Source organism: Aspergillus puulaauensis, chromosome 2, assembly GCF_016861865.1.
Source record: "Aspergillus puulaauensis MK2 DNA, chromosome 2, nearly complete sequence".
Lineage (NCBI taxonomy): Eukaryota > Fungi > Ascomycota > Eurotiomycetes > Eurotiales > Aspergillaceae > Aspergillus > Aspergillus puulaauensis.
Genome location: NC_054858.1, coordinates 608,094 through 622,883, shown reverse-complemented (window position 1 = coordinate 622,883; position 14,790 = coordinate 608,094). Strand labels below are relative to the sequence as shown.

The following is a 14,790-nucleotide window of genomic DNA, read 5'->3' as shown; positions in this document are numbered from 1 at the left end:
TCTTCATGTATGAGTATTAACTGGATATCAATTTTTCTTTAATATCAAAAACCACTTCCAACCCCGAAATAATTCCCATCATCCGGGTATACATCCGCGAGAAGACACTCTTTCAAGCTCTCATCAGCGTCAACCAACATCTGTATCTCTCGCCCAATATTCTCTTTAGCCCCTCGTTGCCCTTCATCGTTATCTACGTGAGCGGGATTCTCAAGTGCATATCTCAACAGATATATCGAGCCCTGCAATTCCTTTTTTAACCGCGTCAACTCTGCGGTTTTGCTTTCATCTCCGGAAGACGGCGCCGATGCTTTATCTTTCGGGGCTTTAGTTCCCGTGGTCTTTGACTCTTCTTCGTCATCCAGAACATTAACCCAGCATGAACATATCGCACCAAGAATTTCGCCTCGCCATCTCCATATCCGCGGGTACGCATTGAGAATCAGCGCTCGCAAAACAGAAACTGCTGAGATGAGGAGTGGCGGGTGCGTGGTGCCAAACATATTGGATAATGTGCTATACACTAGAGGGATGATGTCTTGGAGGTACTTGGTAGTGTGGACCCCCAAATCCGCACATGTGATAGCAATTTCATTGAGAAGGAGAGTTGATAAACGGGGGTGGGGGAATGACGCAAAAGTAGAGGTCGATGTAATATCTGCTGAGCTGATGTGGTGGAAGGACGGGATGAGGTGGTCGCGTAGCGTTTTGGTTGTTGCGGATATGAATGCTTCCTTATCTTTCGTGTGTTTTATTGAGGAGTATTGGCTAGCCTGGGTTAGGGCTGGTCTGTAACTTGTTTGGAGGAGAGAGCGGAGAGCTGGGTAGGCTGCGGCAAGGAGTTTAATAGAGTCGACTTCTGGGGTGATTGTGGGCAAGGAGTGGAAACACGGTCTGATGGCATCTTCGAAGACGGATGACAGATTGGTTCGTCGCAGAATATCGGATTTGCTTTCTTGGATGGGGATCAAGAATTGTGACAACAGAATGCAGCCGTGGCGTTTAAAAGGAAGGCTGTCATCGTCTATCATGGTGAGAATGGGTGGAACTAGAAGCGAGAAATGTGCTTCGAAGCGCTCGCGATCGGTAGACTGGGTTCATATTAGTAGTCTTAACAACTTCAACATAGGAAACACGTACTTTATACTGATTGACAATCCAGGAATAGACAGTGGTGATGTAGACATCATACGTCTTCCACGGCTTAGTCTCAGGGTCCAAAATACTCATATCGAACCGCGGCAAAGGAATAGGGTGGAAGTTCTTTCGACCAGATTCAGTGATGGCCGGGTTTTTAGTTTTTGCAAAAAGAGGCCTGATCCGGGTTTTGAGTAACGATTCCGCCGTTGCCCAAAAATGTGAACCTTCAGATCTCTCAACGAAATCATTCAGCAATGTGGTCGAGGTTGTGTAAGTCTCATGTGTAGTCCATTCATCTTGTTCAGAGGTGAAGCTTGTCAAAGCAATAATAACGTCATACAATGGCTCGGCATCTTCAATTGGAAGCAGTTTAGCTAGCGATGAAATGACAGATATGGCCAGAGTAGACCGCTGCCGGCTCTCCTCTTGCGCTACATGCACTGTTAGTAGACTTATAATCTGATTTCGACGGAGCGCTCACCTTCTGGTGATGGCTCCTCTGGAGTCTCCGCAAATACTGGAGCTGGCAGAGCAATCCTACTCGCCCATCCGTAAAGCCTGTTAATGGCGGCTCTATCTGCATCAGACACGCTCTCACGGGTCTTGCCGCTCAAGAATCCCTGAGCAACGAGAAGATCTTCAAGAATCTGCTGGATCGTAAGCATTGGACAGTGAAAAATGAAAAATAAAACGCATAATACCGTACCTTGGCATGATCTGAGTTGTCACGAGTGGATATTTCTTGCCATAGCTGATCGACGGCCGCTGGAACAGTAATATTGCTCAGGATTGACTCAGGAATGAGAGCGGGTGTTGGTTGCTGGAGAGCTCCGCGCGCTGCATTGCGTAGTTCTTCCATGTTTTAATATAGACTTCCTCGAAAACACACATCAGGGCAGCCGTGTGGTTAGCGCAGCGAATACATAAACAGTTGCGAGGTTGAAAAGAAAACGCGAGTACGGTAGAGGCCGAGACGGAGCTGGACCCATCAAGGATGTTAAGTAAGCGGGAAGGCTCAACTACAGACCAAATATATACAACGAACAGAACAGTTCACAACTGAGTGCTAAATTAAATTTATTCTTTATATGCCATTGTTGTATTCATACAGCAAATTCGCCTTTCTTAGACTCAAGATACTCCAGTGCTTTTTGCTTGTCTTGAATCTCGGGGTGCAACAGCTGCCACTGTATCGCTAGCTCGAGGGCTTTGGACACCCAGGGTCCCTTTTTGGCTGGGATTGCACTCATGACCTCGCCTCCGTTTACGATAGGCTTTAGCTCACAGACATCCTGGAGATCCTGTTCTACAATGTACGAGAGGAACTTATCATAGCTCTGCACCACTGCGGCAAAGTCTCCTCCCTGCATGATCTCCTGTAGAACGGACAAGATAATACAAAGCCTCCAGTCCATACTCCAAGACCGGATATGTAGCCCAACCTGTTGTCGAATCTCTGCAGCTGTTCCTTGCAGTGTTTCATCGACGACCTCGGTTTTGACGTTGATAATATTGCGCCAGTTGCTTGCGGCATGTTTCAGAATCGTCACCGTCTTGTTATCCGAGCGCAAAGCATCGCGGGCGGCCTCCGCCATACGCGGCGGTAACGGTTTCCCCTTCTGAGGACGGGTTGGTACAGCAGACCAAGGAGCAAATGCGGTGATCACCCAAGCATAATATTGTTGGAGAGAGTCACGGATGAGCAACGTGCGAAGACGACCGACAGCTTCTGGCTCATCATTTGAGAATAAAAAGCGGTGGAGCGCATTATAAGCAAGCGACCACGAGGATGGGTCTGCGGTGGCGTCGTCCTGATAGTTGGCAAAAATAATGGGGTACAGATTAAGGCGATCGATGGTGTTAAGCGCCCCACGGGGATCTGGGCCTCGAAGCATCTTTTCCACCTCGATGCCTACACGCTCCCTACTGATCTTGAGTTTAAGAGCTGTACCAATGTCACTGTGCTGCATTGCGCTCTCTGTATCTTTGTCGATGCGAAATCCTAGTCGGCTAGCAAAGCGAATGAGTCGCAACACTCGAAGAGGGTCATCCTTGAACGTCTGGTATGGCTCCAGCGGAGTGCGAATGATTTCGTCTCGCATGTCATCTAGCCCCCTTTTAGTAAGGTCCTCGACCTTGGACTCATTCAAGTTGTAAAAGAGAGCATTTATAGTGGCATCTCGGCGCAAGGCATCTTCATCCGCACTCCCAAACTCCATTTGGGGTGTCCGGCTGTTCTCGGTATAAGTCTCCTTTCGAAGGTTGACTAAATCCACATCGTAGCCAAAGATCTTTGTTGTAACTGTTTCCAGGTGCTTTGATTTCTCCGGGTTCGCTTCGATTTTGTGAAGACTGCTGAATGCTTTCTCTAATTCATCCTTCTCATTGCCGTTTCGATACTTGTCCAGGTTCCCCGGAGTTTCCAGATACTCTATGAGTAGATTCCCAAACTGGTAACCGGTCATGTTATTGATCGCGACGTCAATATCATGGCTTTCCACTCCTAGGAGCTTGTCCCGCACCCAACCTCCCGTGAACCGAAGGACAGTGTTTGAGGTATCAGCACTGGTCTTCCCAGCTGCTACGTCGCGCTCCTGGATATATTGACAGACATCGAGGAGCAGTGTTTTGAATGTGTTTTCGAGAGGTGTGAGTTCAATGGTTGGGAGTTGCTGCGCGGCTGCGATCATGACTGCAGGACGAGCTTCCTCCGAGGAAGCCGTGGAAATTCGACGCCTCTTGTTTGCGCGGGGAGAAGGAGAATCGGAAACCTGACGACGGCTCATATAACGACTGTATGAAACAAATAGGAACGGGGTGCGCTGTAGGAAAACGCGGAGGGGCAGTCGCGGGGAGGGGTTGCTAATCAGGTACCCCGTTGCTCGTGTCAGTCGGGAGGGAATTCGTCGAGGAAAAGTGAGAGAAGAGGTGAACATGGAGAAAGGACCATCGCACAGAGAGAAGGGGAGCAAAAGGAGGTTTTAAGTCATTGTTGGGATGTCCATTGAGTCACAGCAACAAAAGGCCGAATGAGCTTTGGGGAGAATCATCCGCAGCGGCAAGCACATCACCGCCTTCATTGGCTGCTGAGGGGATCCTCTTCAACATCCTAATCGTGACTCTTGAGTAACTCTCTCATCCCATCCATTCTGGTCGTCTGACTCAGGATAGATCTCTTAACTTTACTTGGTTCACATGCTGGGGTAATGTACAATTCAGCCGCGATTCGCCTGGCCTGAAGAATTGCTCCACGTTTCGGCGCAGTGAGTTGGCCTCATCGAACCGCCTCACCACGTTTCCAAATCGTCATTCGCCTACCTCTCCTCCGTTTCCGCGCTCTCGCAACCCTCTGGACGGTGTCGCCTCGATTACAAGTCCCTTCTGACCTCCGTTTCTGCATTCTCAAAGCTTTCCCTCCCCGGTCCATGGGCTAAAGCTAGACCCTCCTTTCCCTTCTTCAGCAACTGTCGGAATCCATTCGGTGTCCATGACATCGCCCGGAGATGGTGCTCCGGTCAAACCTCCGCCGTCCTTCTCGCCCGGCGTGCCGCGTGTCCCTTCCAAGACGAGATACCCTCACCAGCGGCGCGACTCGTCCTCGCCTTTGGACGCGGAAAGGGTGGAACCGAGGATAGCCTCGTCGTCTCCGACACCCCCGCTATCAAATGCCACCGCTGAGCTTCCCCTTCGAACTGCGTCCCCCCATGCCAGATCGGTCCGGTCATCGACCCCGCAACTACGGACATCACTGGGGTCACCAGTAGATGGGAGAGCCGATGCTGCCCTGGATACGCGATCTTTGATCATCCGTTCATTCTCACCCGTTATTGGGGTCTATGCATCCCCCGACACCGACGAACTGGTACGGCAAAAAGGCTTCAAGGGTGGGTTCTGCGAGTTGATTCGGCCTTTCGGGGAAAATGTACCGGGCAAGCTTATCGTTCGAGATAGCGTGGGCTCAAGTCGCGGCTGGGAGGATTACGGGGTTCGGTTCGTTGATTTGGGCGAGATATGCCAGCCCCCCAACGACGCGAACCAGACACGCAATTCGCCTCTATCTCAAGTTGAAACAGTCCTGGAGAAACATCTGGACTCAATTGACGGCCCGGCAAGCGGGTCATTACATCCAAAAGATCTAATAGGTCTCTCATCCACTTCGCCTTTATATAAGCTATATCTCCGCCAACTGCTATCGATCGGCTCTGCCGCACCCTATGAAACATTTCGCCATCCTGTAGCGAGCATAATTGCCATCAGCTCTGGCAACTCTGCACCTCTGGAATCCCTTCGACAACTGTACGCAGACACCAACAATGGCCAGCGGAAAGTACCGGACTGGATAAACCCAGAGTATCTACGTTACTATGTACTTGTTCACGATGAAGACCACGACGACATCTCAGAATCAACCAAGCTCTATGACCAGATGAAGCGCCACTTCGGTCTACATTGCCACCTCCTGAGACTTCGCAGTAATCAATGTGTTGTCACGGATGATGATAGCGTACAGATGCCAGAATGCGAGTGGCTATCGCCCTCGGAGCGACTTCTCGACAGAGCAGGTAAGGAGAATACAGCAACTCAGTCTCCATTTATGCACGTGCATGCTAACTGTACCAGAACCATTGGTCGACCTTGATTCCGACGGCCTTCTCTACTTATTCGAATCTGATGTGATGTCCATCAAAGGCCTCGTCCGAGAGCTCGTCGCGCAGTCCGTTATACCATTTATGGAGAACCGGGTAGCTGTTTGGAACGATCAAGTAGCGTCGAGAAGGCGTGGTATTAGTGGTCGGTTTATGTCGATGTCGCGCAAATGGGCGGGCTTCGGATCCGGCTCTCGCTCCAGCTCTGGTTCCGGGGGAGCAAGCGGGAATTATAATGTGTCCCAAGGTTTTTATCATTTCGATCACTCCGAAGCCATATTACGAAAAATGGCAGACTATGCTTTCATGCTTCGTGATTGGAAACTGGCTGCGTCTACGTATGAACTTCTCCGTTCCGACTACGCAAATGACAAAGCCTGGAAATATCACGCTGGTGCGTACGAAATGTCCGCAGTGAGCACACTGCTGAACCCTCTGGGAATGGGCTCGAAGACTAAAGTTGAGGGCCTCGATCAGATGATCGACACTGCTTGCTATTCTTATCTGACTCGGTGCTCGGACCCTGCTGCTACATTACGCTGCCTGAATCTAGCAGTTGAACTGTTGAGATCGCGTGGAGGTTCCGCAGCCGAAAGCGCAGCCAAATGGGCCATGCGGGCCATGGACCTAGGGCTAGTGGAGTCGATTGGGCAGGGCCTTCTCAGCGAGAGGATATCGTCATGCTACGCTTCTCGAGCGCCCCCGAATGGAGTTCGATTTGGTGGTCGTCACCGGAAAGCCGGAATGTGGAGTCTCTTCGCTGCTGACATGTGGCTTAGACTTGGTAAGCCATCGCTGGCGTCCGCGTGTCTTGAGGAGGCAGAACGTCTCTACGCGGACATCTTGGGCAGCGATGGTGTATTCCCTATGCCGGAGATGCAAACTTTCGTCGACAATCTCCGACTTTCCGTGAAAGTCGGGTATCTCGAAGCTCGTGGTTTAGATGTCAGAGAGGAGACAGGCAGTACCGACCCCTTGGACGTCGTGGAGACCAGTGAAAAGCTAGACAGGCGCATGAACCGGAGGTCCTTGATTGGCACTGCCTTAGACACTACAGCTCTCGCAGGGCTTCAAACGGCGAGAGACGGGGAATTCGTGCCCAGTGACGATTTTGAACGAGCATAAATATACCACCATGACGGATAAGAGGCGTATCTTAGGCTGAATAATATAATAGAGTATTACTAAGTGGTCTCGCGCGAGGCTTGTATAAAGTTATTTTATTGAATTGTGTTCAGTTGCCCTCGTAAATAGCCCTCAACCGGGACAAGGCTCAAGAGTCAACTAACTATAGCGATGGCCGACACGTGATAGGTACCTTTGTTATCGATAAGGCCTCCACCACTCTTGCATTTCGATCAACCTCCGATCGAGCGGGAGACTTGCGCAACACCCCATCCAAGGGTAAAGTGACGCAAACCTCGAGCTCTCCATAGATAGATCGCCTACTCCTTGACTACGACACACACTACCAACCATGGGCGACCTACTCAACTACATCCTCTCCCAAGACTCTTTCAGAAAGTATAGTAAATACCACACCCACGAGCTCCAGCAACTCTCACTAATTACTACCCGTTGCAATCCAGAAACCGTCTCCCCTCGCTTTACTCCGACTTCTCGATCCAAAAGAAGACAAACCCCGACGGGTACCACGTGAACGTTGCAGCATGGGAGCAAGTGTTGACGAAAGCCGCACGCAACGGATATATCTCCACACATTCACACGATGCGACGGGGCAGCGCCGCAAGGCAAACCACCTCAGTATCAAGGTTGACGAGAACTTAGTTCGGGATTTAGAGAACCCGGAGTGGGGGAGGCCAGTTGCGCTGGGTGCTGTTTTTGTTTGTCTCACCACGTTTATATTATATATGTCCCTTGGACACGGGTTCGAATTCGAATTTGGTGCTGACTTACTCAATTTCGGGGGGATTATAGGAAGATGCGGTCTGGAATCGAACGATGGTGCCGGTGCAGTTGTATAATGCAAGTGCGACGAGTCTGCGGAAACCACAATGGGGTCTTATTGATACGACGGCACTCAGTCCGTGGAATGTTATGACGTGGGGGTTAAAGCAGATAAAGGGTGTTGTAGTTGGTTCTGGCTCTGATGGGCCGAGGTTGCAACCTCAGGTGTTGGTCTTGGTGGGAAATCTTCAGGTACGGTGTTTGGATAGGTCTAATTTTTTTCTTCTGTTCAACATTGACCTTTCAATAGGAGGCTGGGGAGAAAGTAGTAAAGCAGGCAATGGGAGCGAGTCCTTCGAGGGCAGATCTTGTTTATTCGAAAGAAAGCTTTATGGAAAAGTTCGGGACGGTTCTAGATCAGGAAACCGAGCTGTCTGATACTGATTTCGAAGTTCTATTGCTCCATCTATCCCGTGATAAGGGTGCCATCGCCTTTGACGGCAAGGTAGTGACAGTATACTACTCGCCTAATATGACACAGGCTAACTATATGCTAGACAATCAGGTTCCGGCCCTCGAACGACTCCCCAAAGGAAGTTTCCGAACAAGACACAACCATTGCATCCATCAAGACTCTTACAGCAACGATAACGAGACAGGTCGAAAACCTAGAGAAGAAGATCGCGGATCTTAATGCAACTGCAAAAGCTGCCCTGAGCAATAAAAACCGGGTGTCAGCCCTCGCTGTCGTGCGGTCGAAGAAGCTTGCGGAGCATAATCTGCAGCAGAGACTTGATACTCTCACACAACTCGAGCAAGTCTATCTCAAGATTGAACAGGCCTCTGACCAAATCGAATATGTCAAGGTGATGGAAGCCAGCACGGGCGTTCTTCGAGGCCTGAACGATCAGGTCGGAGACGTTTCCAAGGTCGAGGATGTGGTCGACGAACTGCGCGAGGAGATGTCCAAGGTGGACGAGATTGGAAATATTATGGGCGAAGCTGGTCCTCAGATTGACGAGGCTGAGATTGATGACGAGCTCGAGGAGTTGGAGTCCAAGGAGCGAGAAGCCAAGGAGGAGCAGGAGGCAGAGAAGACCCGGAAGCAGCTTGCCGAGCTCGACAATCGTGGTCTGGAAACACCAGTCCAGAAAACACCGGCCGAACAGAGCGTTGATTCCGCCTTGAACGACAGTATCGAGAAGCTTTCACGAATGTCCGTTGAAGAAGGCCAATGAAAGGCAACTCTATGAACCTTCTTTGCGAGCATTTCTCGTTTAAGAGTAGACCGCTACAGATTTACTTGAGAGAAAATAGTGCTCTAGCCGTTGCTGGTGTCTGGGGCTGCCTGTATCCCAGTCTCACTCACGATAAGGTTTGAGACACTCATTGCAGTATGTTGCCCACTAGGATTAGGAGGGGGACATCGGTATTGCCTGAACATCAGCCTCACCCACGGTATTAACCGGCAGTTTCATTGTCGCATTTTCCACGTTCAATGTCTGGGGACTGTTCCGCACTCTCTGGACGTCGACCTTGGGATCGATATCAGGGTTCAATCCCTGGGAGATTGGGGTATCGGGTGGCTGCACGGGTTGGGCGCTGTGGGTCTCGTTCGACGTCCCCTGTGATGCGCCGGGTATTGTTGAGCGAACAACCGCATCGTTCTTCTTTCGCGCATTGGCAATCAGTTGCTTGAAATCAGTGTTATAGTTTGCCGACCACTCCCCTGTATCGAAATCCTTGCGCATTACGGAGCTCGTCGGGTCAGTTGGAGTCACCGAATTACCACCTTGCGTTCCCTCCCAGACACCCAATTCTCGCAATAATTCACGTTTAGACTTTGGGGCTTTGGAGTCACAGTTGGCGTTCCATAAATTCATCCATTCGGTGTGTCGCTTTTGCAGCAGGGGCCGCGGGCCCCAGTTCGGTATACCCAGGTCTTTGAGTTTTCTGCGCAGTGAGGACTCTTTCATTAAGGAATAATTTATAACCGGAAGCCTCTCTGGTGGTTTATCTGTAGCATTCGGTAACGGTTTTCGAGGCGCAGACAGCAAAGAACTGTAGATAGAGAAATTAGTACTCCACTAGTACCTCCATGTTTCAGAGCTTACCCAAATGCTGCCGGTTTCGGTTCAGGAGCAGCACCTGTGCATGTATCGAGATGGCGGAACACGGCCTCGTCCTTCATCCTGCGTGAGCAGATTGGGCACGCGACTAAGCCATCTTCTGCAACTTCGAAGTCAACATTGCATTTTCAATGAACGCAAGGATGCAAAGGAGCATACCTGGAATGTACTCCTCGTCCTGAATATCATCCAAAATCTCAATAGGAGTAGCCTGGGCCTGTCGTGTGACACCTCGACTCTGTGATCGCGTGCGAATACCCTCCCCAGCAGAACTACCTGACCCGTCCTGGTCCGCGTCTTGCTCTATTTTACGCTTCTTGGACGTGGGCTGCTCCGTAAATTCATCCTCGCCGTCATTTCCCGTGGTCCCATTGCTCTGAACCGCCCTCCTCGCCAGCTGTAGAACGCCCGGCCGAGCATTCTTAAACCCCTCAACGAGTTCCTGCACCACCCAATTTCGACGCAGCTTCAACTCCTGGTCGGAGCTCCGACACGTGGGACATTTCCCCTCAGTACTTAGACACCGTCGAATACATAGCGAGCAAAACGTATGACTGCAAGATGTAATCACCGGGTTGTCAAAAAAGTCCTTGCAGACCTGGCAGCGGAGGGAGGATTCGAACGGCGCGAGAAGCGTGAGCGGCGTGTCCAGCCAGTCGGTCGAGTCGGGGATGTCGAATGTCGGCTCCATGAGGATACACGCGTCAAATCGGCAGCTGTGATCCAGCGCAAATATTGTCCAGCAGTTGCCAGTAGCCCTCTTGACGGTGACTCGTTGGGGCTGAAAGCGTTGCTCGATGAGGGAAAGAGATGGGAGGCGCCAAGACTGGCTGACTGATACGCGTTAAGTGGTTCGCCGCAACGCGTCGATCTGCTGTTGTCTCGCGGAACCTCCGATATACTGTCCAGCAGCAAAGCAGGCTTTTCGTCGCAATATGGCGGTTGCAGACTATAAGAAGTACCTTGCGGAGAATGTTGTCGGCGAGCGGCGGACGGTATGTATCGAATTGCGCGACTATGGCTGTCTCATTGACATCAGCAACAACAGGTCACATATCGCTCGCTAGGTCGAGCATTGAGAGTGCACAGCACCATCGCGAAGCAGTAGGTGTAGACTCTGGTTGTTTTAGGGCGTTTCATGGATACTGACTCTCAAACAAGAATGCTTTATGACTTTCACCAGAATGAAAACTCGAAAAAGCCGTCCAGCGTGAACGCAACCTATGTCCTAACGGGAGTTCCCAAGCCCACCGAGCCTGCGGCAAACGGCGCCGCGGTCAACGGTAATAGCAACGACGATGACGATATAATGCCTAGCAGCCCGTATATTAGCAGTTCAATGCCCAACCAGGATGACGCGATCGACCAGGTTTCTGTCTCTTCGGTTTTACTGGCGCGAGAGGAAGACCTACAAGGCAAGTTTTGGCACGCTATGAGAATGGGCTTTTTAGCTGTTGGACCGACACTAATGCGCTTTGCAGACGCGAAAGCTATTTTCGAGTCAATATCGTCCATATACGTGTATAGCCTGCAGCCTGCCGTATTGCAAGATCTCAATGTCCTTACCGATGTCAGTCGTGAGATGCTCGCCAACCATGCGCAGGAGGACCCATTGGAATACGGGAAGCAATGGGGTATGATTCAAAATACAAACGTTAAGGTATGGACTAGTCAACAATACTTAAAGCAAGCCGTGTCCCACTGACTTGATCTTGAACAGAGGAGAACAGGGGCACGACCTCCACCCCCGCCTCCGGCACCTTCAAGCACGGTGCCGGCGAAACGTCCCGCACAGTCCGAGCCCTCTCAACCAAAGAAGGAAGAAGTCAAGAAGGAAGAGCACACAGAACCCTCAAAGCCTGTGCAGCGCCAGAATTCCTCTTCATCAGCAAAGCCGGCAGAAAAGGCCGCCCCGGCAAAGAAAGATAAAGGCAGTTTGTTCAGTTCCTTCGCGAAAGCGAAACCAAAGCAGAAGAAGGAAGAGACCTCAACGCCAGCTGCGTCTGGTGCTGAATCGGTGAGCAGCTTCAAGGTTGTTCAGGTTATTATTCAGCATACTAACTGTCTCGCAGGCTGAACCTAGTGGTGCTGAAGATGGTACGTTGATGGAGGTTTACTGGTGCTTTACGTGAGCTAAATGGATCGCAGTGGTTTTAGATGATGCATCTGAAGAAGAGCAGGAAGAACTCTTCCCGGAGTCCAAGAAGGAGCCTTCTAATGAAACCCGCGAAAGCAGAAAAGAACGCGAAGATAGGCTTAGGAAGATGATGGAAGACGACGGTTGGTCATTCCGCAATTCTTCCTGTATCAAATACTAATTAATCGCAGATGAGGAGGACGAAGATATGCCCGATGCTGCAGAGTCGCCGGCAGAGCCGCCAGCAGAACCAGAAACTATCGACAACCCACCTCCCAAGCAGCAGGATCTCAAGATGGAGGCCACAGTTAAAGGCGGCCGTCGCAGGGGACGGCGGCAGGTCATGAAGAAGGCAGTAAAGAAGGATAGCGAAGGCTATCTCGGTGCGTCCTGCATCCCTATATCCTGAGAACTCTCGTCGAGCTAACCCTGTTCTTAGTTACGGTCGAGGAGCCTAGCTGGGAATCATTCTCGGAAGACGAACCCGCACCACCGCCGCCCAAGAAGAAACCAGCAGTGAACGCGCCAAAGGGCAAGCCTGGCGCCAAAGCGGGGCAAGGGAATATCATGTCTTTTTTTGGCAAAAAGTAAGCTTGGAGGCATGATTTATGGCGGGGGTGGCATATTCCGAAATGACGATGCGTGGTGTAGAGATCTGATTGCATAGCCCAGGCCACTAGCAATTAATACAAACGTAAATGACCCCAAGGTCGCGATGGACCGTAACATTCGGACATGATCCTTCAGAGCGATGGCAAATAGCCTTGTCGAGCGCAAGTTGTCAAGTCAAGGGGCGGAGAATGATCGTCGCTTGTTGCAGTCGGAGCTCCGCCGCTTTCGATCTTCTCCGCATTTCATCTCCAGCCTGTGCAACACCCACCCCGACAAATGCCTCTGCAAGCAGGGGCTTCGATCCCCTTTAAAAGCACCTCTACCCCAATGCAAGCTATTACATGACCCTCGTGGATGGTGTTTTTATACTCATTTCACTCAACCCCGTTCGCTAAACCATGACGCTCTCCGCACTGGTTTACGGCCTGTCGCTGCTTGGCTTCGGCGCAACGGGAGCTGCAGCCCTGCGAGACGAGCCTTCGATCCTTCGACGAGCGTGCCCTGACTACCTCGATTACTCTCAAGCCCCTCAGTATGCTCCAGGCCGTATCTCTCCGTTTCCCCCCTCATTCTAGTGTCCGAAACTAACACTCCGCCTTCGTAGCGCTCCATATAGCGAAGGGCCATTGAAACTCCCATACCAGAGACCAGTGGTGGAATGTCGAACATTTAACTCTTCAGTCGTGGAGGAAGTCATTGAGGATGTTACATCCCGCATGCATGACAAGGATCTTGCCCAACTGTTCCGCAACGCGTTCCCCAATACGCTAGACACCACCATCAGGTGGCACACCGACGGCTCTACGACGGCAGCAAAGAAGGGCAAGAGGGCCAGCTCCCAATGGGAGGGTCCACAGAGTTTTGTCGTGACCGGAGATATCAACGCAGAGTGGCTACGCGATTCTACAAACCAATTGACGAACTACCAAACCCTAGCAAACAAGGATGAACGACTCTTTAACCTCATTCTCGGCGCAATCAACACCCAGGCTGAATTCGTCATACAATCGCCATATTGCAATGCCTTCCAACCTCCACCTCCAAGCCATATCAAACCGGCGAATAACAGCCAAGATGACACAGTCCACCCCGTCTACGAGCCATCTGTCGTATTCGAATGCAAGTATGAGCTCGATTCCCTGGCCAATTTCCTCACTCTTGCAACCGAGTTCTACGAGAACACCGGCTCGAAGGACTTTCTCACCAACCGCTGGTATACAGCTCTAGAGACCGTCCTCCAGGTTCTGGACGCACAATCCCAGCCGACCTTCAACGAAGCAGGCCAATATGTCGAAAACCAGTATACCTTCCAACGAACCACTACTCTAGGAACAGAAACCCTCAACCTCGCCGGCGTCGGTAACCCGCTCAACACCGGAACAGGCCTCATCCGCAGCGCCTTCCGCCCCAGCGACGACTCAACAATTATGGGCTTCTTCATCCCCGCAAACGCGCAGATGGCTGTGCAACTCAAGCGAACAGCAGACATGCTCCGCTCCGCCGGCGGACGCTCTGATCTCGTTCAAGATCTCGAGCGCCGCGGCACTCGCCTACGCAAGGCAATCAAGGACAACGCCATAGTCACCCACCCTAAATTTGGCGACGTCTACGCGTTCGAGGTAGATGGCTACGGATCGTATATCTTCATGGACGACGCAAACATCCCCTCACTCCTCTCCCTTCCCGTCCTCGGCTTTCTCGACCAAGATGACCCCGTCTACAAGAATACCCGCGCGATGGTCCTCTCCAAAGAAGGAAACCCATACTACCTCAATGGCACCGCCTTCCACGGTATTGGTGGTCCACACAGTAAGCCCTGCCCTACTTCCCCCTTTAAAAGCAAAGGGCGCAAAAGCTAACTAGAACCCTGCTAGTCGGACTTGAGAATGCCTGGCCCATGTCCCTCCTCGTGCAAGCACAGACCTCCGATTCCGACGCCGAAATCGCGAAGTGCATCAATATGGTCCGGGACTCGAGCCGGCTTGGTCTCGTGCATGAGTCTATCGACGTGAACAATATCCACGAGTATACGCGGCCTTGGTTTGCGTGGGCGAACTCGGTCTTTGCGCAGACGGTGCTGAAGATTGCGGCTGAGCGGCCGCACATTATTTTTGGGAAGGGGGCGGAGGCTTATGTCCCTTAGATAAAGCTGAGGGTTCTGTGGAAGTGATTGTGATACTGTGGCTGATTCGGGTTGTTGTCTCGATGCTGTGGGAG

General features: G+C 51.3%; 7 protein-coding genes across 7 annotated transcripts; 4 read left to right on the top strand and 3 right to left on the bottom strand.

Annotated features, from left to right (window-relative positions):
* Window positions 1–44: 44 nt before the first annotated feature.
* APUU_20262S (Tti2 family protein) lies at window positions 45–1,999 on the bottom strand (the record flags this gene model as incomplete). Its single annotated transcript, XM_041698883.1, has 4 exons — window positions 45–1,091; window positions 1,141–1,571; window positions 1,622–1,787; window positions 1,847–1,999. The coding sequence occupies 4 exons, from the start codon at window positions 1,997–1,999 to the stop codon at window positions 45–47; spliced, it is 1,797 nt and encodes a 598-aa protein (XP_041552024.1).
* A 244-nt stretch (window positions 2,000–2,243) lies between these two features.
* Window positions 2,244–4,076, bottom strand: CCA1 (tRNA adenylyltransferase; the record flags this gene model as incomplete). Its single annotated transcript, XM_041698882.1, has 1 exon — window positions 2,244–4,076. The coding sequence occupies one exon, from the start codon at window positions 4,074–4,076 to the stop codon at window positions 2,244–2,246; it is 1,833 nt and encodes a 610-aa protein (XP_041552023.1).
* Window positions 4,077–4,627: 551 nt separating this feature from the next.
* APUU_20260A (TRAPP III-specific subunit 85 family protein) lies at window positions 4,628–6,911 on the top strand (the record flags this gene model as incomplete). The annotated part of the gene is made up of 2 exons (XM_041698881.1): window positions 4,628–5,702; window positions 5,761–6,911. The coding sequence occupies 2 exons, from the start codon at window positions 4,628–4,630 to the stop codon at window positions 6,909–6,911; spliced, it is 2,226 nt and encodes a 741-aa protein (XP_041552022.1).
* A 352-nt stretch (window positions 6,912–7,263) lies between these two features.
* Window positions 7,264–8,933, top strand: APUU_20259A (putative vacuolar sorting protein SNF7 family protein; the record flags this gene model as incomplete). The annotated part of the gene is made up of 5 exons (XM_041698880.1): window positions 7,264–7,310; window positions 7,376–7,631; window positions 7,726–7,947; window positions 8,006–8,200; window positions 8,253–8,933. 5 exons carry the CDS (start codon window positions 7,264–7,266, stop codon window positions 8,931–8,933), a joined length of 1,401 nt encoding a protein of 466 aa, XP_041552021.1.
* A 174-nt stretch (window positions 8,934–9,107) lies between these two features.
* On the bottom strand, window positions 9,108–10,515 carry rad18 (E3 ubiquitin-protein ligase RAD18; the record flags this gene model as incomplete). Its single annotated transcript, XM_041698879.1, has 3 exons — window positions 9,108–9,756; window positions 9,810–9,921; window positions 9,984–10,515. 3 exons carry the CDS (start codon window positions 10,513–10,515, stop codon window positions 9,108–9,110), a joined length of 1,293 nt encoding a protein of 430 aa, XP_041552020.1.
* Window positions 10,516–10,759: 244 nt separating this feature from the next.
* Window positions 10,760–12,552, top strand: APUU_20257A (uncharacterized protein; the record flags this gene model as incomplete). The annotated part of the gene is made up of 9 exons (XM_041698878.1): window positions 10,760–10,819; window positions 10,873–10,928; window positions 10,986–11,239; window positions 11,306–11,484; window positions 11,545–11,841; window positions 11,897–11,921; window positions 11,973–12,104; window positions 12,153–12,344; window positions 12,401–12,552. 9 exons carry the CDS (start codon window positions 10,760–10,762, stop codon window positions 12,550–12,552), a joined length of 1,347 nt encoding a protein of 448 aa, XP_041552019.1.
* A 419-nt stretch (window positions 12,553–12,971) lies between these two features.
* On the top strand, window positions 12,972–14,716 carry APUU_20256A (glycoside hydrolase family 125 protein; the record flags this gene model as incomplete). The annotated part of the gene is made up of 3 exons (XM_041698877.1): window positions 12,972–13,105; window positions 13,178–14,382; window positions 14,448–14,716. 3 exons carry the CDS (start codon window positions 12,972–12,974, stop codon window positions 14,714–14,716), a joined length of 1,608 nt encoding a protein of 535 aa, XP_041552018.1.
* Between the last annotated feature and the right edge of the window lie 74 nt (window positions 14,717–14,790).